The sequence below is a fragment of the Seriola dumerili genome, unplaced genomic scaffold (assembly GCF_002260705.1).
Source record: "Seriola dumerili isolate Sdu_G_001 unplaced genomic scaffold, Sdu_1.0 BDQW01000478.1, whole genome shotgun sequence".
Lineage (NCBI taxonomy): Eukaryota > Metazoa > Chordata > Actinopteri > Carangiformes > Carangidae > Seriola > Seriola dumerili.
This window is the reverse complement of record NW_019174733.1, coordinates 2,768,621-2,794,502: the sequence shown is the minus strand read 5'-3', so window position 1 is coordinate 2,794,502 and position 25,882 is coordinate 2,768,621. Positions and strand designations below refer to the sequence as shown.

Sequence of the window (25,882 nt, the reverse complement as noted above, 5' to 3'; positions counted from 1 at the left end):
CTCATAGCAATGTAAGCCCTTAAAGCTTAATGACTGGCAAAATTAATCAGTCCTTCAAGTTCACTCGACCATCTCTTAAGTGTAATTTGAAAGCGTCTCAGGATCTCCTTAATCTGTTATAAAAGATCTAGTTGGCAAAGCCAGTCCAGAGCCAAACCATGTGTTTGTGCACAAGATTTTAGATAATTTTAAAGAACATCACCATTGTTGACTGCTGCTAGTCCAACTTCACTCCATTAAACATGAAATCTGACTGTTTTTGGACAACAGTGAGAAACGCAGGATTATCTTTGGGTTTGGTCTCAGTGAGTGAAGTTATCATGATTAGTGCAGTTATTAAGCCAACCTCCTGTCAGACACCAAAGTGACTGTGCCCGTTCACATGCACTTACAGTAGTTTTTCCTGCAGTTATTCTTGTGTTTTCCTTTACCAGTTCTTGCCAGCAGAGAGCAGCATTGTACCATTGGCTTTGCAGCCCCAGAATACCACACTGCCCTATCCTTACAACTTTAACCTTAAACTGATAAGTGTGCACCTTGTTCTGACAGATGGAAATGTAAGATATGTTGCACAACCAGTGGCACACAGACAACATCAGGACAGAGATATCACAGAAAAGAAAACCTTTAAATCCATTTCATTTAAAGGTATCTGGTTAAGGTCACAGTACATAATGTCCATGTTAAGCACTCACCAATGACTCATAATAACAAATAATTTCCTTTTATTACTGCATTTTACATACTCACTTTCATCTTCCTAAAACTGCAGGCCTTTATTACACGAATGCACTTCCCCACTTTATAAAGTCACACAAATCTCAGATGCATTTCAGGCAAATGCCGACAAGAAATTTAAACAATTTCTCTTTTTTATGAATGTTGACATTTGAGAGAAAGGCACTTTCACATTATAAAAAAAAAAATCTATGTTGTGTTTCACAATAATATGACACATTAACATGATGAATTAATTAACATCCATACATGTGAAACAACAGGCACTGTAGGTAGTGATAAAACTGCATGTAACTTTCATTGAGGTCATACAAGTAACTTGACAGACTGCAACAAAACTGCCTTAAAATGCTACGAAAAGTGAAATCTACATGTTTATGTCATGCATCCTTTAGATATTACATGTAAATATCAAAAATCATTTCCCTGTCTTGGGACGTGCTCCTAAACTTAAAATATAAAATTTAAAAAAGAATCTCAAGTTACCTTTAATTTATTAAAATACATAGCTTAAGTTAATATGCATATAAACATACAATGGATTTATAAATCACATAGTTTTATAGGAATGTAAAAATGTAATGCTTAAACTGCTTAAGACAAGTCATTTTGATTTGGTGAAGACAAAACACCCACCCCTGCCAGAATTACTCATTATTCATAGCAATCTAAGTTCATCACTCTAAATACCATTTTTTGTATAAGATAAAAGAAGAATCTATCTAAAAACTCCTGGAGGGATGGATGTGATGTATATGTAACCCCCTTTAAGAACTAACAATATGATTTCATATTATACTGCTGACTGGTGATCTGAGCATTGTGTTGATTACTCGTCCTTTTGAAGAGACATGTAGTATTCGACCAACACCTTCCAGGCCTTGGGGGCCATGAAACCATCAGGAGGGTACTCTTTACTCCGAGCCAAGTTCCTCATCTTGGTTCCAGAGATGAACTCAAACTCAGTATGTCTAAGAAACAGGGCAGTATAGAGAGAGAGGGTCAGAGAGTGAGGATAGGTCATTACAAGTGTTATCTAGTCTTACAAAATTACAATATTTACAAATTATACAGTATGATGAGGCCATGATCACAACAGCAGAAAAATACCAAATGGTACTGAATCGAGGATGAGCCTCATAATTCACATTGTCAGAATTTTGGGAGCTGTTTTAAGATTTATACTATAATCTGCTAGCAGTATCAACAGGATAGGACACAGGGTCATTGATGGTTCACATTTTCATGAAAATCATGTTTTCGTTTAAAAGATTTGGGTGTACAAATGTGTGTAGGAGGATGTTATGTAATGCTACATCACAATTTTACAGCAAGTCTAAAAATAATGTGATGACACATTCTAATTTAAGAACATTACATCTTAAGTAAAATAGCAGCACTTATAATCTATGGCACTTTGTCCCTTTCATTTGCTCTAGTTTTTTTTCTCACAAAGTGCATCAATCCCAATACGTTCAAGCTTCCACACTACCAATCTGCAAATCTTTCTCAACTCACCGCTCTGGGTCATAAAAGTCCATAGCCTTCTTAGTCTTGTTGTAGGCGGCTACCCTGAAGGGGATGATCTCCACAGAGGTGAGGCCCGGGGCCATGGTGAGGACCTTGCCTCCATGGGTCGGTTCATACAGGTCCTGTTTAGTCTCTGGGTGAGGCATGCCTGCTGGGTCCCGGCCAACAATGTAAAAATTTGCTCCAGCAATCATTCTGGCTCTACAATGCCACTGCACCTGTTGAGAAATTGGACGACATGCAGGTTAATATTCAATCATACACATATATAATAGGTTACTGATCATAACTGCCGACTTAATAAGTTACTGCAACACCGCTCCTCACCTCTGTGGGTCCAGCATACATCATAGGTGAGGGGAAGATGGCAACAATGGTGTTTGCTGGGTCGAGGATGCCCTCCTCCAAGACAGCAGCATGCTGCTTCATCCGCCAGTCCAGAGGCACATCATCGTCTTTAGTCCAGCCGCCAAGTGGGTGCAACAGGAGGACTGGATTCTTGTATCCTCGCTCTAGCAGACGGCGCTTGGTGTCCTGCATTAGCAGGGCGTGACCATTGTGGACTGGGTTACGCAGCTGAAATGCAAATACTGCATCTAAGGAGGACAACATGGAAGAGCACAAAATAAAGTTAGCTTAACAATAGTGTTTGTAGCAATAGCAGCAGAATTAAAGTATTTGAGTTGCTGAACTTCATGATTTGTGCAGTCCAAAATGTGAGGATCATATTGTGCATTTTAACATCTGTCACAGCAAACATGCTCATCATGCCTTTTACAAAACTCAAATGGACTTTGTGTCATAAATTTGGCAATTAAATTTCCTTTCCTAATTTCCTTTAAAAAGGACAAATCTGTTGATATTCTATATTTTTCTTACTGTTAACAAATCCTATGATAAATCAAAAACCAACAATGAATTGATCTTACCAACAAGCATTGTCAGTTTAGCCAAAGCCCAACATAGATTATTTATCCGTGCCACTGAGCTCCATTGTATCCAAAAACTATTAAAAACTCATCAGCGTTGCACTGGGTGACACAACAACCACAAACATGAGCATTATTTTGTGTCAATCTCACATATACCATCATAAATACTCACAAGTATACCTGCAGCAGAAAAAAATCTCCAACAAATGCACTACTTCCTTGTTTAAGTAATATTAAACTACAGTCCCCACCTATTGTAGAAATTCAGCCTATTTATACAATGAACGTATACATTTTTGAACCGTTTCAAAAGATTTAATTCCTTAGTAGGTACAAACGCACTTGGGTCTAAGAGATAGGCTTGGGAAGTTGGAAAGTACAGAGAGATGGATATTGTTGGTTTTCGACTTTTCATAGGGTTTGCTATGATTAGGAAAACATAGATTATTGTCAGCCTCATCTGTTCTGTGCACATCACAACATGCTTGCACTAGTACCAAAACTCAGACGAGCACCACGGAGCAGCAAAGAATAGAGAAAAACAAAAATGGCCAAAATAAATACTGCATTTCGGTGCAGATAAATAAAGGACACAATCTTGAGCACAGCATTCATTTCAAAGTGAACGGGTGAGAGACAATAAAAATAAAAGGTGATCAAATTTCATTGTTCATTACTTTCAGACAGATACCGCCCTGTGTGTCTGCACTGAACACAAATCACAATCATTGCCATGCAGCTTTAAATTTACCATTTTATTTTTTCATCTGGTCCTTTGTCAAGTTTTTCTGAAAGACAAATGGTGCACTGCTAAATACATTGCTTTAATGTTTCATTTACTTTTTCCCTCACTGTGATGGATATTTTATTTATAGAATGGTATTTATCAGAAGTGTCACATCAGAAGCTACTTACAACAATTCATATTCCATTTTGTGTTCCCTAATTGTGACTGTAGTTTTGTGAGCAACTCAAACTAACTAACCCGCTTTCATGTCTTTGAACCTCTGCTTGAGCTCCTGTGGAGTAAGGCGGTACTGGTCAAGTCCATCATTCCATTTGATCCGCTCCAGCACCTCCAGGTCGCCACCCACCAGCCAATCACCTCCCTCCATAACCATCTGCACAAGGTGATAATCAGAGAATACCAGTTAGGCTATGTTTTACTGACTTAAATGTTTAACTGACTTTAATAATATGATATTTTTCTGGGGTTTGATTTATGTTCTGTTTTATTTAATATATATAGGCCTTATTACCTTAATGTAAGGGTGCTGTGGACAAGTGGTGCCCCACTGTCTGGCACAGCGTTCCTCCTTGCGGTGTACATAGAACTCTGGGTTCCTGAGAATAGCTACTCGTGAACCCTGGTGCTCCAGAGCTACAGCCGCACAGCCATCCAGCTCCTGCTTGGCCTCATTGCTAACAGCCAGGACAATGGGAACAGACAAGTTGATGGCCCCACCTGAGACAGAGCAGGGTTCAGTGATTTCAACCGCTCAGCGAAGGCAAATATCATTTCAGATATGTTATTTACATTAAGGAAAGAAATACAACGCATGTCACACTTATAACAACCCATTATTAAGAGTGTTGATTTCCAAACAGGCGTATTTGTATTACAAGGGGTACTTCTGCAGCTGCCAGCAGGTATGTGGTAAAATTGTTGAGAGGTGCAATTAATTTGAAAAACTACAAAATGTGATTTGATTTAAAAATATCTTTACACATATTGAGTCAACTGTAATAGCTGTATACCACATGTTGCATTGAAATTAGTCTTACATCAGTGATAAAATGAGTTAGCAAAAATATATAAGTAATGAATAAACAGTTCAAATAGTTAATAAAGGTAAAGGTAATAGATAAACAGTTGAAATGATTTGATAAAAGTAATGGTCAAATAGTTGAAATAGATCAGTTATATAGCACTTGGCTTCAGTGCTAACAGGCAGGATGATGGCAACAGACAACTTGATTCATTATCTGAATAATGTATAATTATAAGAAGTAATGGACAAATGGTTGAAATGTCATCATGTCCATTATCTGCTACTCCAAGTGGTAGTTGTACAAATGCAAACCACACAAAATATTGACAGTTCCATTCTATTAAAAAATAGCCCATTTTATGTAATTAACATTGTTAAACAACATCCAGTTTTATATCAAATGAACACAGTTGGAAAATGACGGGTGATGTTGATGGAAACTAACTTACAGGATATAGATCCATAAAAATATCTTGGTTTTTATTGTAATGAATATATAAATTCTGTTTTAAAAAAAACACATCTGAGTCCTCTAGAAGGGCTTTAAGTGCAGCATTTATGTGTTGGACTACACTGCTGGGGTGTAAGGGTTTAAAGCTTACAAGGAACGTGAGTGCAGTCATCTCTTACCATCCAGCAGGTTGCCAAAATGTAAGACCTGGAGGAACTCTCTCTCTCTCATGAAACCCTTCAGAGGGCTAGCCCAGCCCTCTGCCAAAACCTGCACCCACTGTAGATCCATCTGTGGACAAAGAATATTCACTCATTATCAACAGCCTGAAAGGAAGATGTTACTAAAGTTGAACAGCATTTAACATGCATTATGTTTCAACCTCAGGAAAGCCACAGATTTAACTACGATGATGGTATTCAGTGTATTGTAAATGTTGATACACTAATAAACAACTCTATGATTACTCTATGAATGAAAGACTCAATGCATTGTGGTAGTAAGAATGCTGGAGGGTTGGAAAACAGGCACAGCAAATCTATGCTTTCTTTTAAACTCACATATTGGCTCTAACCTTTTGACCTCCAGTGCCAAACCTTATAAAGGCCTCATTGTGCTGTGTTTGATTGAGACGTTGCTGCTGCCTTATTTATGAACAGTATATTAATTTACTCACTAAACCATAGCGAGATGTTCTGAGATAACATGTTGTGCACACAGCTTTGGATGAGTAACAGACTGAAGACATTCACAAATGTTCAACATGATTATTACTGGTTTATTTTCTGGCCAAAAACAAATCAGATGACTTATACTGAAAGGAAGTTAGTGGCTTGCCATATTGAGGACATTGACTAGAAAGCAGTCATATGTAGCGTACTGACTTACAGTCATATTGTCATTATACATTAACTGCCATAAATTATTTTACTAGAGGTATTAAGGTGGCATATTGCCCTAAATTCTGGAAAAAATAAAATGCTTATGGTGGTAAGCATCCATTCACCTCCAGAGAACTGACCTGAATGGTGATTTGATAAGACAATCCTATTAGTGTGCGTTTCAGTGCTTCTGCTCTACGCCTGGTAGGGTTTTATGTCTTTATTAGTACCCCGGGAAGTCAGAGTGGTCATTAGTACACAGGGTCCAAACAGAGGAAAATGTTTATGGGCTCATCATGAGCAGCTCTCCGCCATGCCCAGCATTGACCCCCTTGTCCATTTGCTGTGTGATAAAAAGAAACCTATATACTGGAGCGCTGGGTTACCTTGGTGATGCTGATGGTGGGAAGCGTGTTTGCGTCAGCCACAGCAAGAGTCAGCTTGTTCTCCGGAACAAAGAGTTCATTCACCTCCTCCATGATCTCGCCTGGTACAATATTCTACATACAAGCAGAAAAAGGGAATATGACGATTGATTTCTCGACTCATCAATTAATTGTTTGGTCTATAAAATGTCAGAAAAAGTGAAATATGCCCATCACAATTTCCCAGAGCGTAAAGTGATGTCATCAAATTGCTTGTTTTATCCGACCAGTGGTTCAGAATCTAAAGATATACAATTTAGTGTCATATGTACATAAGAAAAGCAGCAAATCTTCACATTTGAGAAGCTAGAACCAGAAAATGTTTCACATTTTTGCTTTAAAAAAACTGAAATTGTTAATCAATTATCAAAATGGTTGCTGATTCATTTTCTTTTGTCAACTAATCAATCTATTGACAAACTGTTGCAGCTCTATAGTAATATATTGACTTACAGGGTGTGCCTGTGTGTTTGGTCTTTAATTGCAGATGTGACGTTGTAGTTGTAAATATTTTTTATGCAATTTGTGTGGCTCTATTGTAAATATTCAAATGTTCAATATAATTTTATGTATATTTTATGTATTGTGTGGTGTTAAAAGCAAGGGTGAAATAATTGTAAAACCTTCATGTCACACCTGTGTCGCTACATTAGTTTAGTTAGTTAATTTGTCCTTGTGGGTATTATTAGTTTCCTATACTAGCGAATAGTTTATTGCATGAACCAGTTGCCTCAGGTCACTATTAAAAGACGAGAATGAAAAAACAGCTTAGAGTTGTCTTAGAGGCCTCTGGAGAAAAGCACTGATAACTCCTGCTGCCCTTCTTCCACAAATTGAACTTTTCTCTTTACTTGATACATTTTCAAAAACACAAAAGTCCAGCACCTAGTTTATGTACAGGGAAGCATGAACTGGCTGCAATTAGGTTTAACATCTGTAACTTTCTGTGGTTGTTTTGATGTGTAATTGTGTAAGTGCATACGAGTTTGCATCCTAGCTCTGTGTTACCAAGAGAACATGAACGTGGCAACTCTTTGTTTCGCTCAAACCCTTGTCATACCAGTGCCCACTAAATTACTGGCACCAGATTTGAGCAGATGAAAAAGGTGCCATACTTTAGTAAATTTACACTGCTCTATTGTTTTTGGAAATGTAGCGATATTACCAGCTGCCTTATAATAATAAGAACAAGCATTCAACAGTTACTTTTATGATGTAAACAACTGTTAGAATGACAGTTAAAATCTGTAATTGACTCCTACTACTTCATGTGCAGTTTCCAAATAATGAAGGGAATCAGTCACAACTTGAAATGTGGTAGTGACCCAACTTCATGGAAGTATATTGTGATGCAGACTGCTACAAAAATTGCCTCAAGACATTTATTATGCAATATGCGTATATGCATGTAAATGCAACTACTTACTACATTTTATCTTCCATTCCTTCAGTGTGACTTGAGTGCTACAATCACAATCCTCCATTTCCTCTCTCAACAGCCTTTTTAAATATAATTAATTTACTGTATTTATCAATTACAGGGAACACAGCAGTTTATTTAAAAGTAAATCACCTGTACCTCAGAGACAGAGCTGGGAAAACCTTATGTGCCTAACTTTAAAAAAAAAAATTTAGGCAGCAGATGAAAACCTGTTATCCTTCAAATGTATTCTCATTGCTTGCATCTAAGTCTATTAATAGTACTTTTATTTCATAAGACATGGGCTGGGTCACACTTGTCTTTCCAGTTTAACTTATAAAGTTAGGGTGTGACAAACACTGGAAATTATAATGTAAACTCTATATCTGTATGTCAACTGACAAATCTGCAGCAATGATGTTATATAATCATGTCAGCGTGGAACAGAACCTCAAAGGAGTGTTTCCAGCATCTTGTGGTATCCATGCCATGAAGAACTGAGGCAGTTTTGAGAGCAAAGGGAGGCCCTAACCAGCAATAAGTATGGTGTTCCTAATAAAGTGCTCGGTGAATGTATGTGGTAGCTACTTTTTTTTCAACTGAATCATTATTCTTGCTGCAAAAACCTACCTTGTTGTTTGGTTTTAGCACAGCGCATCATGGACTATAATGAAGTTTCTTTGTGACATAAACTGCTTGTTTAAATGGGGATATATTATTCTCTGTCACTGACAATCTAATAGGTATTAGTATTTGACATTTACATCACTTACACAATGGTTCCTTGGCCCACAGCTGAAACCTGTGTGCGCATGTGTCTTGTGTCATTGCTTTACAGATTATTTTCTTCCTGTTTGTAATGTTAATTGTTTTGTGAGAATATGTGCAGTACAGTGAGTCATTTGTTCAACTGTGAAACCAAAATTCTTGTCGGTCGCCCCCACCTGGTCTCTGAGCAGCTCCAACACTTGGTGGAGGCATTCGTTCACTGAGAGCTCTCCGGTTTTCAGTACGAGCTCTGGCACCTCAGGACGCTCATAATCTGAATCAATCCCAGTGAAACCTGACGACAAATGTAAAACCATTAAAATAAATGTCATTGAAATCCTGTAGCCATTGAGAGTCCATTTTTAGATATATGTATAACCACACGCCCTGTAGTTGTAGAAAGGATTTGGCATTACTTGAATAACTCAAAGGGTGGTAGCGTGCTAAACAGGGAAGGTTCATTGTCTCACAGACCTTTAATCTCTCCAGCCCGAGCCTTCTTGTAAAGTCCTTTTACATCTCTGCTCTCACACACCTCAAGAGGAGCATGGATGAACACCTCGAAAAATGGTAGCCCGGCGCTCGCATGGATCTTCCTCGCCTCAACACGATCCTGTAAAGAAAAACGATAGATATATTTCACTTAAGCCTTCATCAGATAATGGTTTTCTAGCTACTTAAATGAACAGATATGCACCATTCCATGAAAACAGAATGTTTTCTGACCTTGGCGAAGGGGGAGATGAAACTGGTGATGCAAACAAGCCCAGCATCTGCAAACAGTTTGGCCACCTCAGCAACACGACGGATGTTTTCCTCACGGTCTTCGGCGGAGAAGCCCAGATTCTTGTTCAGGCCATGGCGAATGTTGTCTCCGTCCAGTGAGTAGCAAGGGATGGCATGGGACACGAGATACTCTTCCAGGGCAAAACTGATGGTAGTCTTCCCAGCACCAGACAAACCTGGGAAAATGTAGTAAGACGTGTAAGCAGTGTGTTTAAAATAGTCCATATCAGTTTAATCCTTATGCAATGTATGCTTCCTGTATGGCAGAGGAATGAGCCACTTCATGACTAATAAGTGGATATCATATACGAGTATAAAGATTTACCGGTGAGCCAGATGGTACAGCCTCTGAAGCCTCCTCTGGTACCCACGACCTGCCCTCTCTTGCTCCGGCTGACATGGTGGGCCTGGTACACCACATTGGTTGACCTGTTGAGGTCCTGAAATAGAAGAACACGGGTTCAGATAGAGGCAAACTGAAGTGATTCTGTGGGAGATACTAACGATACTGATAGCCTGATGTAGAAAAAAGGCAAACAGTAATTGAGTAGTTGCAATAAGCCATCTTACTGGGGTATATCTAAATGTGAACAGCTCAGATCATGTTAAGAATATTATGTAACACACACGTCACACCTCCTCTTTGTCTATTCTGCTCAGTTTGTCAAGTCTGGTAACATCTGTAAGGTAATTGTTAGCGGGGCCTTGAGAAAAAAAATGTAGACACAATGACTTCAGACCTGATCAGACTTGCTGTGCCGTGCCAATTAACGTCATGGCACTTTACAGAGAAATTAGAGCCAAGTTTAGCGTAGCACCACTTGTTCTAGATGCCCTGCCCAAACTGACTATGTGGACCAAGCTGTGGATAAATGGGGCTGTATTGACTTCTAGAGGGGAGGGGTAGAGGAGGGAGGCAGGGAAGGGATGGAGGGAGGGAGAGGACTGACTGGACAATGTGTCCAGTGTGCTGCCTGCAGCCCAGCGATGATGTGGCAGTGCTCGTGCCCACACGTTTGCCCTCTGCACCCACTCTCCCTTCTTCCATACATCCACCCCACAGCTTCACTTTTTGCTACCCCCCCATCACTATTACCTTTTGCCTACAACCTGTCTTCCACATTTCAACCCAGTGTTACAGCAGTTTAACATGCTATTTGATCTCACAGGGTTTCATTTTAAAACCAACCATCTGCATTTAAAGAGCTCTTTCTCTCACACACACGCACACACACACACATACACAGCAGTGACTGTAAAAATTGGTGACCTCAACAAACAAAGGTGTGTTTCAGTCAAGAATGTGGGAAAAGCACAGCATAAAGTTTTTCTTTATGGCTGTCTTCCAAGTGGATGAAGTGCTGCAGTTTATAGATAATCAATCTTGCCAGTGCTGGTACTAAAAAATATAAATCACACGAAATATGACTTATTAATGAGTTGAAATGTTTTACAAAAGATGTTTTTTAACAAAAGTATGAAATTTGATGCTGCAGAAGGATGTTAATGTACACTACTGGCCTGACTTCTTGAATTTCCCCTAGGGGATCAATAAAGTATCTATCTATCTGTCTATCTATCTATCTGACCTTGATTTTACGGGCGTTCATTTACCTTGTACATAGAACGAGTAAACAATTCAAAGTATGTTAAATATGCTCTAATGATGAGTTTATTCTTCTCCAAATGTCACATAGCCTGCGGTTAGTGCATGTACACACCCACATTATGTTGGTGAGCTGTAGACAAACAGCATTATTCTTCCAAACACAGGAGACACCTTCACACCTTCCATCACACACCCAATGTCAACACAATGCTCTTTATTCTCCCTCTCTTCCATTCAACAATTGAGGAACCATTCAACAGTGGGAACATGATGTATTTTTTGGCACATCATAACTGTGAGTTTAGTTAAGGGAAAACCTGAAGACCAAAACCCAATTTTGAAGACATGCCTTTATCGCAAAAAACATTACTTCACTTCATATTATTATTCTTATTTCATTTTAATAATTTTTTCTTTGCATTTCAAATGCTTTTATGTTTAACCAGCCTGCTGATAAGCACTTCCCAGTTGAATTCCTGTGTAAGAAACATAATATAAAGTCTTGTTATTGTTCATTCAGGAAGACCTTATGTAACTCCTTTCTCTTGCTCCCAGTTCAGCCTACATCCTCTTTCTAAGGAATTCACAGCAGATGAGACGATGATAAGCGCTCTGAAATTTCTCAACGGAACGCATACATTTAATAATGGAGATAGTCAAGGTATTCTGTCAAAATTTGGGTGACTAAACAACTCAAACAACAGTATGCATTAAATTACACTTGATTTTTAGGGCTGCAACTAATGATTATTCCCATCAGATACTGTATAATAATAAATATCTATTGAAAAAAATAAGTTTAGGTTAGATATTTAAATTGATCCTTGTCAAAAAAATTTGTTCATAACTCAAGGATATTCAAAATACTCTCATTTAAGAAGCTGGTTTCACCTTTTTGATTAAAAATAGTTTCTGTAATTAATATGGTGGAATCAGTGTCACACACTATGTGCAATGTTGAACACTATAAAACACAGGTTTTTTTGAACAAAATTCTCCTGGTCATGTCTGATTTCTTGCTATTCTCATTTTTTTTTAGGATAAATCCGCATATGCTCTCCAAGTTAGCAGCATTCCTGTGCAGCATCAGCCTGCCATCTCACAGTGGCGTCTTTCTCCCCACCCTCACAAGACACTCTATGTTATGAATGGACCAAACAGACTTGGATACGTTACTACAACAACCAGCCTATTCAGAGTCTAGGCATGTCTGTAACCATCACACCTGGTAGTGCAGTAAAGAGGCACAAAAGTGAACATGGCGTTGAAGAAAACAAGCTTTAAAGCAACGATCCAGCGCTACTTTGAAGGAAAAAGTCATCTATTGTGTCAACTTTGTGCTGCCTTTTCTATGTGAGCGCACCAGACCTCAGTGGAAAGAGTTTCGTCAACAACTTGAACGTATATGTTGAGTTGTGATAATCACACTATCATTGTTTTGTATTAATAAGACACCCACTTGACACATGTTTAGGAGGAGTTTTAACCACATCTCAAGCGCTCACACACTTTTCTGCACTTTTGACACTTCTTCCCCTCCCCGTTATCTCCACATCTACTTACCGTTCTTAGCTTTTTCACTCCGGACATTTCGCAAGAGTCTAACACCGCCGACGGACCGGGCTTCACACACACACACACACACACGGGCCTGGGTGGTGACAAGGTCTGCCGCTCGCTCGAGTCGTGACAAACTTTTGGCTACGGTAATCGAAGAAGACGACGGGCTTTTAAAAGGGACTACCGAGACACGTAGCATTCCGCTGGCCCAGCCTCAAGCCCTCCTCCTCCTCCAGAAATCTGCATAATTTGCCGGATAGCAGCCAATACTCAAGCATAACGACATGACGGGGCCGAGCACCGTAACCGGCAGGACTTGTCGGAGGCTGGGCGTGATATTCCTTTACAGCAAAACTAAATTAACCCCAATACTCTTAATTTACACCAGGCAGTGCCAGTGTATCCTTTGGCGGTGACTAGACAATGTCACACCCAACTCAGATTACAGTAAAAATCTTGAGTGTAGCTGTAGCGACTCAACTGAACCGTTAAAACACATTCGCTAACCTCTAAGTCACTGCTGTACGTCAGTAGGAAACCGTTAGGTGTAATTTAAAAGCGAGCACATATCAGTTAACGCCAGTTGAGTTCTATCGAAGCAAAATGGCAGTAAGTTTTTGTTACTGTCTTCTGGCTGAATTTATTCACACTTAAATGATGTTATTCAGCCAAAGTTACTAAGCCCTTGAAGAAACTGAGCTCTATAGTGCACCAGTTAATATTTGGGTGGGAGAACATGCTAATAAAACCCACCAAAACTAATGAAGCGTTAGATACTCTGCGTTCGCAGTTTAAGGTTCTACCAGTATATTTTAACCTCCTGTTGCAGTTGATTATCCATGTTTGAAATGAGCTAATGCGTCTTGTGAAGTCATAATTAACTTTAGTAACGATGAGTTTTTGGGTCTCAAACACTCTCGTTTTGGGGAATAGCCTTTATTTCACTGTCCTTTTACAGGTGGAAAAGAGAAAAAGAAAAGTGCTAGTGATTATTTTGTTAGTCATCCAAACCTTGCAGTCACAAAAGATCCACACCAACATAATCTCTCTATGTAAATTATTGCCAAAAGAGTAACAGTTATTAATAAGTTATTAGTATAGTTATATAGTTAGGATAGAAAATCATTGGCTTTATGCAGTAGATGTAAGCCATTCATAAGAATAACTAATAATTCTAATAAGCCACCTGCAGTTATAAATGTGAATAAGTCATCAATAAAGGGTTTTAATCTATCTGGTCTGCAGTTGTAAAGGTTTAATAAATGGATTCATTAATAAATTGATTTTGGACAACCTGGAAAAGTAAATGTTCTTATTGGCACAGACAATCACAAACCTGGATGATGTTAAAATCATACAGGGCTATGAATAACCACTTTTGTTATATATACCGAATAAAACCGGGATAAGGGACATAACAGGAAGCTGTGTACCCGTAAAGGTGTAAAGGTACTATGTGTGGTTGATGATGGTATGTTGCATGTTGCATGCATGTTGAATTAAACCAAAATGTCATGTGATTTCAGAGTAGTCACTGGCTTGTTTGGCCCATGGCACCAGAAACAGCTGCCATATATATATATATATATATATATATATATATATAAAAAGGTTAAATGACTTGTGAGGCATGTATAATGTAATAAACACCACCAATTTTCTTGACATACATACTGACCACACAATATTCAATCTAGCAGCCACAAATGGCAGCAGACTTCAGTTCAGGAAATGCTTCAAGTGCTTCTTGAGAAACAGGAAAAGAGCACAATGATGAATACAGATACATAAATTTCATACGCAGAACATATAAAATGTGTACACTGCAAAAATAAATTCTTTAATTACTGCAAGTTATGCAACAATGGAAAGAATCCTTGCAAAATAAGCAATATAGCAGTAGCAATACTGTGATGGTACAGATAAACTTGAAATTCAATTCTTAGGCTGGGATTGTGGTGCGTTTCAGAGCCAACAAATCTGCCTTTTCTCAGGCCTAAGACAAAGGGAGTGAAAATGCTTCTTCAAGTCAAAAAGTAATATGTTCATGATTCACATAGGAGAAACATTCAGACTAAGATGCGCCAATTAGCAACACAAGATTCACTCCATTTGCAAAGAAAAGACAATACATCCATTATAATATCTTCTTTTCCAGAATCCACCCTGTCAGCTTAAACCTGAGCAGGATGCTTGAACAACTCACACTCAGTCTCAAAGTCACAGCCATGGAGCAGTTCTCTGTAGTGCTCTTTGACGTCTTGATAGAGCGGCATGGAGGCCTGCTGGCCAGTTAAACCAGAGAAAGCCACAGGCTTCTCGTTGAGCAGTGGCTGCAGTCTCAGGTCACTTCCCCCACAGTCGTACAGAACCAGGACTAAGTTAGCTGCATAGGGCAACATGTGGCTGGTGCGGAAGGAACGCTCGGTCTGTGTGGCGTAGTTGGTCGATGTCAGGGCTTCACTGTCCTTGAAGAAGCCCAGCAGGGTAAGCAGTGGCAGGAGGGTCTCTGCATGGCCGACCTGGACTGTCACAGCTTCAGTCACCTGCTGGCCTGACCTAACATATAGCATATGTCAGACAGTATTAAAAAATGTCCATTACATGGCCCCAGAGTTGAAGATGAGTCTTGTTTTGTCCAACCAACAATCAAAAACCCAAAGATATTCAATGTATAATGATATTAAACAGAGAAAAACACCACATCCTCACATTAAAGAAGCTGGAATCAGAGATTCGATGTTTTTTCTCAATAAATTACAAAAATACAATTACAAATGTTTATGTTGAGCGACTAATCATTTCAGCTCCACTTGTGAAAAATTGACTAGAGGAAGACATGCAGTGCCTCAATCTTTTACTGTGTCTTACCGTGCAGTGATTTAAAGGATATAACTGGTGATATTGTATATTTTGCTTTTTGTCAACACATCTCATAAGAAGACAAAAAACAATGATAAACCTATCTTACTAACAAGTGTTATACTAAGCTAGTGTTATACTTTCCTCATCTGCGAATAGGCCTATGTGAGGGTCCGCTAGGGTCTCCGTGATGTAAATTTCATTATCAGACAATGTATGCAAGGCTCTGTACAGATGTTTGTGTACCCACCAATTTCTTGTGTCCCCACAGACTTGTCCCTGCCAGCCTGTGCAGCCACTATGCTACAAGGGCACCAACTGTGCATGCACTCCTCCAAGCTGACTAGAATAAAGTGTAAAAACAACTATGCGTCCGCAGTGTCTGCAGCTGTCACTAGACACATCTGCAAGGAAGTGTAATTGAGGCCTTATTCCATAGACGTCCATTGTTAAAAGCTCATCAGTGCACCACATCGCTGCACTGGCTTACATGTTCCTTCATTACAATGAACCTTTCCACTGTAGTTTATCTTATACTAGTACTGACTATCACACAAAATGTGTATTAATCCACAGCTGAAAATAGTCCCCAACAAACACTCAGCAAGTTTTACATATTTTGTAGGAACGAATGGTCTTGGGGCTGAGAGACAAAGACAGGGTAAGGATATTGAGAAATAATTAGAGACGTGCTAATGCATTGTTGGTTTTGGTCTTTTCATGGGATTGACAAAAACAAAAACATCAAACGACAACACTCTTCACTTTTATGTGCTCAAAAACATGTTTTACTCACTTGTTCTCATCGGCTGCTTTGTCCAGTCGGCTGAACAAATCATGGAAAAGAATGCAGCTTGACTTACTGTTGATATCATGACCATAGCTTCTTTTCCAGAATTGCTTCAGGTCATTTGCATACTCCATAACCTGATGAAGCAAATAGTACAAACAGTTGGTAGTTTGGATGTGAAGTGGGCTTTGTGTGAAGACTACAAAAGATACAAATCTGTCCCTGCAAGGTAACATTTACCTGAGTGTTAGGTCAGGGAGTAACACAAGACACAAAACACTCTTTGTGACATGGATAATACCAAATAGTTTCTCAGGGAATGAATACTGGGGCAAGGCAGAGAATACCTGATACTACTTGTTTTTAAAACAAGTTGTAGATAAGGCAGAAGGCTCTCTCTAACTTAGTAATACAACAGATGAAATACTGTATAGGGTGTATAGCTGAAGTTAATTTGTAGCCACCTGTCTGGCTTTGACTTTTAAATTCAGGTTTACAAAACTACACAAACAAATAAATGGGACATATTCAACATTTTGCCCCACTAAGGTGTCTTTAGTGGCATTGTTCCTCACAATATTTGAGGGTCTAAGACTGATTGTCCCAGGTACTTCAGACAGAATTACATAGGTCTGTTAGTTTGCTCTATTGTTTTTGAACCCTCCTTAAATCTTGTTACTTCTCCTTTCTGTTCCTATCTAGGTTTTCTGTTACTTGCAGATGTGCTACTGATAAATTTAAGGAAAGTTTTAGGAAATCATTGTATACATTTTGATTTAAAAAAAAAAAACCTTGTGAAAAAATCAACTTGACACATTAACAACCAAAAACAACAAAACACAAATTCACTGACATTTTTGCATTCTGAAATTCAGGGCAGTTTTGGCAAAGTGTCTGCTTGTGTAGCAGAGCATCTTATTTGTCCATGTTGTGATAAATGATTAACAATGAATGAATTAACTGAAAACAAGCAGTTCGGGTTATTGACCCACAAACATCTCCTTTAATTTGTGTGATGGAATCTTAGCTGAAGATGAATTAACAGGCATTTGATGAGACTCCAACATTAAATACACAATCATTAAATAGCTGAGGCACATACCTGTGCATCGACTTCATCAAAGAGCCGACACCAGGGGGAGTTCACGGTCTTGATGGCAAACTCATAAGCACATAAATAAAAAGCAGCTTCAGCCATATCTGTAAGAGGAAGGTTGCAATAAAACGTTAATGAGTAGTGAAATCAGACAGGACATGCTGCCTTTAAAACAAACACAAAGGGGAACACTAGGAAATGACCCAATTTATCCTAAAACCGAAACACCATGGTGTACTGCACTGAGTGAACACTTGACTAAAGTTCAATAAATTACTAACTTGGGTGCAGGAGCTTGGATATTTTCAGAGTAGAAAACAGCTCCACCTACTGTGTACATAATCACTGTGAAATATTGTATGACCAATGAGATGTTCTGCAGACTGTTGACCCTTCATTTTCTATAATTTCCTGGAAAGGAACTGATATGTGACCGTAAATTCACTGGGAGGATCTGGAGAGGATGATATAATTTTGTATTAATACTGGGAAACTGTAGACAGCATTCAATTGGTACATTTTCAATTAATTATGTTCAGTTAAGTGTGAGTGTAACCTTGGGATTTTTTTAGTAAGTGCAAATCAGATCAGCTGCATATGCTAAAATATGATATTTTCTTAGAGGCAAGCATGAATTTCAATATTGAGCAAAGATAAAGTTTTCAATAATCAATGAATAAAGAATAGATTTAAATGGGGAAGTTTTTAAGGAAATATCTATAAACTCAACACATCTAACTAAATATTCAATAAGCTTTTCTCTACTGCCACAAACTAAGTAGTACATTTACCATTACCATTTTACACTTTCTGCTTCCACTCGATTCCACTTATTCAACAGTTGCAGTTACCTGTGGTCAGGTAACATACCAGTGTAGGAGGTCTGCTGGGGCTCTGTGCAAACTAGAATGAAGCTCCGATCTATAGTATGGTGTGCTTTGTCCAGTGTACTTGATTGGAGCTTGAAGGAAACTGGGTGCAACAGTAAATGTTTACCCAGTGCCCCCAATGCATTCGGTGAATTTATTTACATAAAAGATCTCAGGATTCCTCTGCAACTGACCATCTGTGATGGTAGGGTATTGGACTTTAAGACGATCTGCGATCTTCTCCTGGACCCTCCTCATCTCTGGCCCCTCCTTGAACTTGTCCACCTCTGTCAAAGCTGAGGGGTTGTTGTCAACTTCCTGCACAAACCTGGTGCATTTGTCAAAAAACCTCATCAGAGCGTCGTTCACTGCATGGTCAAACTCCTTATCTGGGTGGAGAAATGGGAACAGGTCATTGCAAATGCATCTAAGTGGTAAGTGATAGTATAATCATCATGGCCATACCTTTAATAGCCCACAGCTCAGTCAGTCCTGCTTTAAAGGACAGTGTGCTGTTCACACACCTGTGCTTTGAGCTGGTTATGAATTTGATGAGTCCACCTCGAAGCTTCTCCTCTGAAATCAGTGAGGGGAACAGCTTCGACAGCCTGACGGCCAGATGCTTGTGATCATTCACTCCTTTCTGGACGAGTCGGCCGTCCATGTCCTCATTGTACCACATCGTCCACTGCGTCTGAAGTTCATGCAGCCAGTTCTCTTCGGCAGAGGCATTGCTCTTGACGAGGTCGTAAAGTTTCCGCATCTTCTTGATGTTTTTGGTCGTCGGGTATCTTGTGCCGTGTCTTATTATGGCAGTCAGATGAATTTCGCGACATTGTGCTGACGGGGGCTGTAAAATAGATCTGTTTACAGCAAGTATGTCCTCTATGAGATACGGGTTCACTTCCTCATACCTCCCTTTCGTGCTGAAATATTTGGCGATCGCTGGTATATCCTGATTGTCCTCAAGACTCACGTCATTACGAAAACAACAGGAAAAGCCAATTGTGGTGGTGAGATGAACAACAATAATTTTCCATAAAATGATCGGCATGATTCAGCCAAATAGCTTGTTATGTATTGCCGTGTGTACCTCCACCTACCAGACCCAAAACGGAGTGACGTCGTCCACGTGGGACTGTCCAGCCAACCCGTTACACAGAGCCTGTGTAACGGTTATACAGGCTCTGTGTAACAGAGTGACACAGACTATAATGGACTTTGAACATTGACCAAGGCTGGATTACCAAAGTGGGCAACTGCCCAGCCTCAGATTTACTCCATATCCCTTTGGTCAACAAATCTCATTAATCCAATGGCCCTGGTCTTAAAACCTGGCAAAAATGAATAATGTTTTTGTTTCAACTAGTATTTTTGACTAAAAGAATATATATATTATATTATATATATTATATATTATATATATATAGTATTATATAGTGTGTGTGTGTGTGTGTTGTTGTGTGTGTGTGTGGAGAAATGTGAAACTGGCCAAACTAATAAGTGATTAAAGGAGCTTTATATAATATAGTTTTTTCAATTCATTTGTCATAACTATGAAAACAAAAACAAAATCTCAGAAAACAAGTAAACAACAGAATTTAGTCATATCTTAATTTTAAAATGTTGATTACATTAAAGCAACAAAGATTCAATGTATAAAAAACAGAGCACTTGAGAAAAAACTTCTTCAACCAGTGACATTTTCAGGATAGGAGCATAATGTTTATTCCATTTTACAAATAGAAGAGAATAAAATGCACCCCATTTACCTAAACCTCAGCAGGATGCTTGAACAGCTGACACTCAGTCTCAAAGTCACAGCCATGGAGCAGTTCTCTGTAGTGCTCTTTGACGTCTTGATAGAGCGGCATGGAGGCCTGCTGGCCAGTTAAACCAGAGAAAGCCACAGGCTTCTCGTTGAGCAGTGGCTGCAGTCTCAGGTCACTTCCCCCACAGTCGTACAGAACCAGGACTAAGTTAGCTGCATAGGGCAACATGTGGCTGGTGCGGAAGGAACGCTCGGTCTGTGTGGCGTAGTTGGTCGATGTCAGGGCTTCACTGTCCTTGAAGAAGCCCAGCAGGGTAAGCAGTGGCAGGAGGGTCTCTGCATGGCCGACCTGGACTGTCACAGCTTCAGTCACCTGCTGGCCTGACCTAACATATACAGGACAAATGGGGTTCAGAATTAAACATAGCTTCTGCTGTAAGATTGAAAGAGCTTTATTTCATAAGTTTTACTAATACAAATCAGAACATGCAATGTGTACCAAGTAATATCTGGGTAATTAGACCCAAGTGTTTATACCAGTTATTTTTCAGTCTGTATATTTGTACATTTTAAACCTCCATACTTGTAACTTAGGGACAGGACACAAACTAAGATGAAGGGACAAACAGATAAAACCAAAGATACCCCTAATTATTTAATCTATTCCACTGAAGGTTTTCATCAAGGTCTTCAGTTAGTATAACCCCACATTTGTATGGACTGCAGTCCTTCAAACATGACTTACTTTATCTCATTGGCTGCCTTGTCCAGTTGGCTAAACACATCATGAAAGAGAATGCAGCTCGATTTGCTGTTGATATCATGGCCGTAGCCTCTTTTCCAGAATTCCCTCAGGTCACTTGCATACTCCATAACCTGTTGGTGCAGAAAATTCAATGGTAGCCTGTATGTTGTTTATAGCAATCTGCTAGTTTTGCATTATATGAGGTTACATTTCAGGCTGTCTGAGTTTTAGGTCAGCCTGTAACACAAGACACAAAACATTCTTTCTTGTGTGACTAATGCTTCCTTCCCTCCTTAGAGAGAAGCAATGGCATATCTAGATGACTTAGTGCTATTTGTTAGCTTTGTCATGTTTGTATTAGATTCAGCAGTTGGTTTAGTTTCTGTACTTTCTGTACTTTGTGTCCCTGGTCAACCTAAATGCCCATCTGATCAGCTGAAGTGTGTCTCTGGGTAACTCAAGTGCCACTTTGTTGTGACCGTAGGGCAAAATAACCCAAACCTAAATATAACCCTTACACTAACACTGTGGCCGATAGAGGTGCTGCCTCTGTAAAGTCCTCACATGCGATAAATCAGAACAATATTTGCTTATGTAAAGAAACATCCTGTTCTCTATGAATAAATTAACTTGTGACAGTGGAATATAAGATAAATTTGCTGCCAAAGCTGCAGAGTACGAGCATTTTTGTATTTTGAAATTTAGGGCTGTTTCAGAAATTGCTAATACAGGTGTAAATAACAAATGAACTGTGGCTGAATTCCATTTAGCTGCTTCAGTTTCAAGGTCCTGGTATTGTTCATGCTGTCTGTCTGTCACACTGTGATAAACAACCCCATAAATAAACAAACTTGAAAAAGGAAGTTCACCTTTTCCACATATATTTCCTAACTAAATGTAATAAGACTTTTGAACTCCATAGCTGAATTAAGCGAAGCATTTGATGCCACTGCCACATTAACTGTACATACTGTTGAACACTGAAGCTCTTTTACCTTTGCGTCATCCTCATCAAAGAGCTGACACCATGGGGAGTTCACTGCGTTGATGGCAAATTCATAAGCACATGCATAAACTGCAGCTTCAGTCATGTCTGCAGGAGATAAAATGCTGAGTGGTGAAGTTACAGGAAAGCTGAAATGCCAGAAAAGTGACATCCTCTTGAAATAAACTGGAAAGCACTTAGAGAGCGCATACTCCCACTTCAAGCACCAAAAACTATTTTACTATCTAATAGCATTACAGTTGCTCAGAAAGTAGTTTATCTTGATTTTAAAACTGAATCCTCTATGTAGGCATTGCTTGGTTAAGCAAACTGGTGCAGAGGCCTCACTACATCCACATCCGAAACAGCTCCACCTAGTGTCAGATATGATCACTGGGTTGTTCATGTTGCAGGTTATCCTCCTCAATTCTTGTCTACTTTACAATTCTTACATTTAATCTGATGTATACTGTCTTATATATACGTATATATAAATATAATCAATATGCACTGACTCTATGGTCTGTTTCAGACTGTTTGTTTACTATCCTTGGATTAAACTTTAATCCAGGAAAACACACTCACCACTGAAAGCATGGATTCTTAAAAGTTTGGATTAAGGTAAATCTTGCATACATGCGTATATGTTAATAACACACTCAACAGCCAAAAAGGTAGTCTTAGTGCAGATAAGACCGTGTGTGATGAGACAGTACGGGACCCTAAGACGATCTGTGATCTTCTCCTGGACCCTCCTCATCTCTGGCCCCTCCTTGAACTTGTCCACCTCTGTCAAAGCTGAGGGGTTGTTGTCAACTTCCTGCACAAACCTGGTGCATTTGTCAAAAAACCTCATCAGAGCGTCGTTCACTGCATGGTCAAACTCCTTATCTGGGTGGAGAAATGGGAACAGGTTATTGCAAATGCATCCAAGTGGTGGACAGTGATAGTATAATCATCATGGCCATACCTTTAATAGCCCACAGCTCAGTCAGTCCTGCTTTAAAGGACAGTGTGCTGTTCACACACCTGTGCTTTGAGCTGGTTATGAATTTGATGAGTCCACCTCGAAGCTTCTCCTCTGAAATCAGTGAGGGGAACAGCTTCGACAGCCTGACGGCCAGATGCTTAAGGTTGTTCATACCTTTTTGTGTTGAAATATTTGGCAATCGCTGGTATATCTGAGTCATCCTCAAGCTTCACAGGAAGTAAACAGAATGAGATGATAATAGTGAATTTCCAAAAAGAAGCCAGCATGATGCATCCAAGGGGAGGCTTAAAAATCAACTGTCTGCATAACTTTTCCAAACCTCAAACATCAGTGTGAGAGCATCAAAAATTGGACTGGGCAGATTCCAGTCCTGTTTGTTTACCCCAATTTCATCACAGCATATGCTTACCTCAAAAGTAAACCAGATATTTCAAGCTACTGTCACCAAACTCCTTCCTGTATTGTAAATTTTGATTCATTGTTTGCAATGAAGAAAAAAAAGTTACAAAGTTCCACTTTAACAAAAAACAAGTCGTTACTGATGTTTTAATATCTTACAGTGGCACAGTGAAGTTGTTTTATATGAAGACTGTGTTATTGAAAAGCCATTTGTTTAATCTACTCTATCGCTTTGACCACACATTTCTAGTTTGACAGCACTGTTGTAGAGATACAAATTCTCATTATCACAGCTCCAGTAGTTCCACTTCAACAGCTTTCAGATTAAAGTGGAAATAACAAAACATTCACCACAGAAATGGAAGTTCAACAGTAAAATATGTCCTTATGTTGAATATTGTGCAGTGTTCCACAGGTTCATGGACCTCTTGTTTGTGATTTATTTCCCCATCCACTCTACATTAGTCACTATGGCACCTATTTTATCTTCTTGTCTCCCAGTTATATTTCAGTTTACAAGATGCTGTTTGGTAAAAATTCAATCTTACAGGATTTTACTGCATTTGGCCTTACACTTCATACTGAACTCACAGTACTCCATTAGTAAAAAGTCAAAAGTATTCACATGATTTTCATACTTAGACCCTATCATGAGGCACTTGTATATCAACATGCATTTAGGTGTTACTACTGTAAACATCAAGATGACATGAAACATATGCAAACTCCACAAATGCAAGACCCATCTTGACATGATGTAGGCCTATAACAAAATTCCTATAGCTAGCCAAATTCTCTCAGCCACTGAAAATGACATATTCTCAATTAAATTGACAATAATATAATAATTGTAATTGTTGGCTAGATATAAAATACATCCAGGCTTACAGTATGTCATAAACTGCTAGGCCTATTCCACATTGCATACATAGTTATTAACAGGTCTAAAATCACAGGAATTAAGATATTGCAGTTTCAGGTATATTTTCCTAATTTTACTGTTAACATTTTTTAGATAACATCTGGGTGTATTAGCAGACTCTACTGGGCTTTATAGGAATTCCCATCCAGGGACCAGTCAATTCAAAACTTTTACAAACACCACAAACTCAAAAGTAAATTCAAAAGTGAAAGTAAAAGGAAGCAAGTACTGGGATGATGTGGTCTGTTTTCCAGGAGCCAGTCAAAAACAGTCTGTGCAAGCTGCAGCTGAGAAAGGGAAGTGACGATTTTAAGAGAATTGTAATCCAGCCTCATTTACACTTGTCATTTTAAGTGTCTCATATCCAGTTTAAATATGCAATTTTAAATACTTTTGTTTACACTACATCGCATATATACATCCCTGCAGCCAGCATTTACACCTTTTCATCATCTGGCCGTGTCTCTTATTATTATCCATCTCTAAGGCTTCTTGGTTGCATTACACTTAAATTACTTTTATGACTTGTCAGGGTCTGGAACAAGGATTAGTGTTTTATCATGTTAGAGGATAATCTGTGCTGTGCAGATCTTTGTGTCATTACATGTTTTACATTGAAAAGAAGCTATTTCAAACTAAACTGAGAGAGACACCCTAAGAGATGAGTAAAATGGATCCATTGTTGATCCTTGAAGGAGTCACATATCAGTTAAGGCTGGTTACCTACAGAGACAGTGAATGCTCTGTCAAACTAAACAGAAGAAAATGTACTCAGTGGGTATTCAAGATATGCCAACCCAGTTATTTTATCTGATCAAGGAGTATAAGCTGATCAGTGGTACCAAAGGCAGCATGACTGAAAAGCAGAATTACTGCAAGTGTGCATTAAAATGTCAAATGTAGTTTTAGTGGAGTTATATTTGTAAAGGTCAGACTGCAATTTCAACTCAGTTTATTGTGCTGCATCCAGTCCTTTTTTTTAAGACTATGACAATGAATGTTCAGCTCACTACCCTACTGAAGTTAAAAATAATCAGCATTACCAGCAGTGGAACTCTATCATGACGATTTGATCACGTGTGTGTGTGTGTTTTAAGAAGCAGTTGTCTAAATTAATAAGTGTTCTGTTTGATGTAATTTTTTTCTTTATTGCAAAAAATATTTTTTATGAATATTGCAATACTGATTAGAACCACATTGCTGCCCTACCCATTAGATTACCTATTACTTCTCCTGAACTTTCTGATACAATGATCTAATTAGCTAAATAATCAGTACATTGAGACTTTATTTTGCTGTAATATATCCTTGTATTATTTTTGTGCAATTAGGGCTATATTTTCAAAGCATAGTTTACTAATATTTGGCGTGCTCAAACCTTCACCAACAGATGGCTTCAGAAAAGTGAGTTGGGTTTGGCTTTTGCTGCTCCAACGCTGGATTTTCTGCGTAGCTGTCACTGATGCTGCATTCAAGTGCTCCTCCGGTGCTCCAAATGGAGCGGTTCAATGGTGAAAACGTGTGTTGTTGAGTATTGTTTTGCTAAATACTTCATTAAATCCATTGTAATTGTTGCTTTG

The 25,882-nt window shown here is 38.9% G+C and overlaps 3 protein-coding genes across 3 annotated transcripts; all 3 read right to left on the bottom strand.

Moving 5' to 3' along the window:
* Nucleotides 1-708: 708 nt before the first annotated feature.
* Nucleotides 709-13,091, bottom strand: LOC111235358 (bifunctional 3'-phosphoadenosine 5'-phosphosulfate synthase 2-like). The gene is made up of 12 exons (XM_022763795.1): nt 12,876-13,091; nt 10,029-10,143; nt 9,644-9,879; nt 9,392-9,530; nt 9,094-9,212; nt 6,691-6,804; nt 5,603-5,714; nt 4,460-4,665; nt 4,186-4,321; nt 2,596-2,864; nt 2,257-2,486; nt 709-1,709 (listed from the first exon to the last, which is right to left on the bottom strand). Exons 1-12 carry the CDS (start codon nt 12,900-12,902, stop codon nt 1,568-1,570), a joined length of 1,845 nt encoding a protein of 614 aa, XP_022619516.1. The 5' UTR covers nt 12,903-13,091; the 3' UTR covers nt 709-1,567.
* Nucleotides 13,092-13,789: 698 nt separating this feature from the next.
* On the bottom strand, nt 13,790-19,623 carry LOC111235387 (multiple inositol polyphosphate phosphatase 1-like). Its single transcript, XM_022763835.1, has 5 exons — nt 18,955-19,623; nt 18,684-18,878; nt 17,627-17,724; nt 16,531-16,661; nt 13,790-15,431 (listed from the first exon to the last, which is right to left on the bottom strand). The coding sequence occupies exons 1-5, from the start codon at nt 19,541-19,543 to the stop codon at nt 15,047-15,049; spliced, it is 1,398 nt and encodes a 465-aa protein (XP_022619556.1). The 5' UTR covers nt 19,544-19,623; the 3' UTR covers nt 13,790-15,046.
* Nucleotides 19,624-20,261: 638 nt separating this feature from the next.
* On the bottom strand, nt 20,262-23,180 carry LOC111235163 (multiple inositol polyphosphate phosphatase 1-like). The gene is made up of 5 exons (XM_022763499.1): nt 22,961-23,180; nt 22,687-22,881; nt 22,001-22,098; nt 21,006-21,136; nt 20,262-20,646 (listed from the first exon to the last, which is right to left on the bottom strand). The coding sequence occupies exons 1-5, from the start codon at nt 23,178-23,180 to the stop codon at nt 20,262-20,264; spliced, it is 1,029 nt and encodes a 342-aa protein (XP_022619220.1).
* Between the last annotated feature and the right edge of the window lie 2,702 nt (nt 23,181-25,882).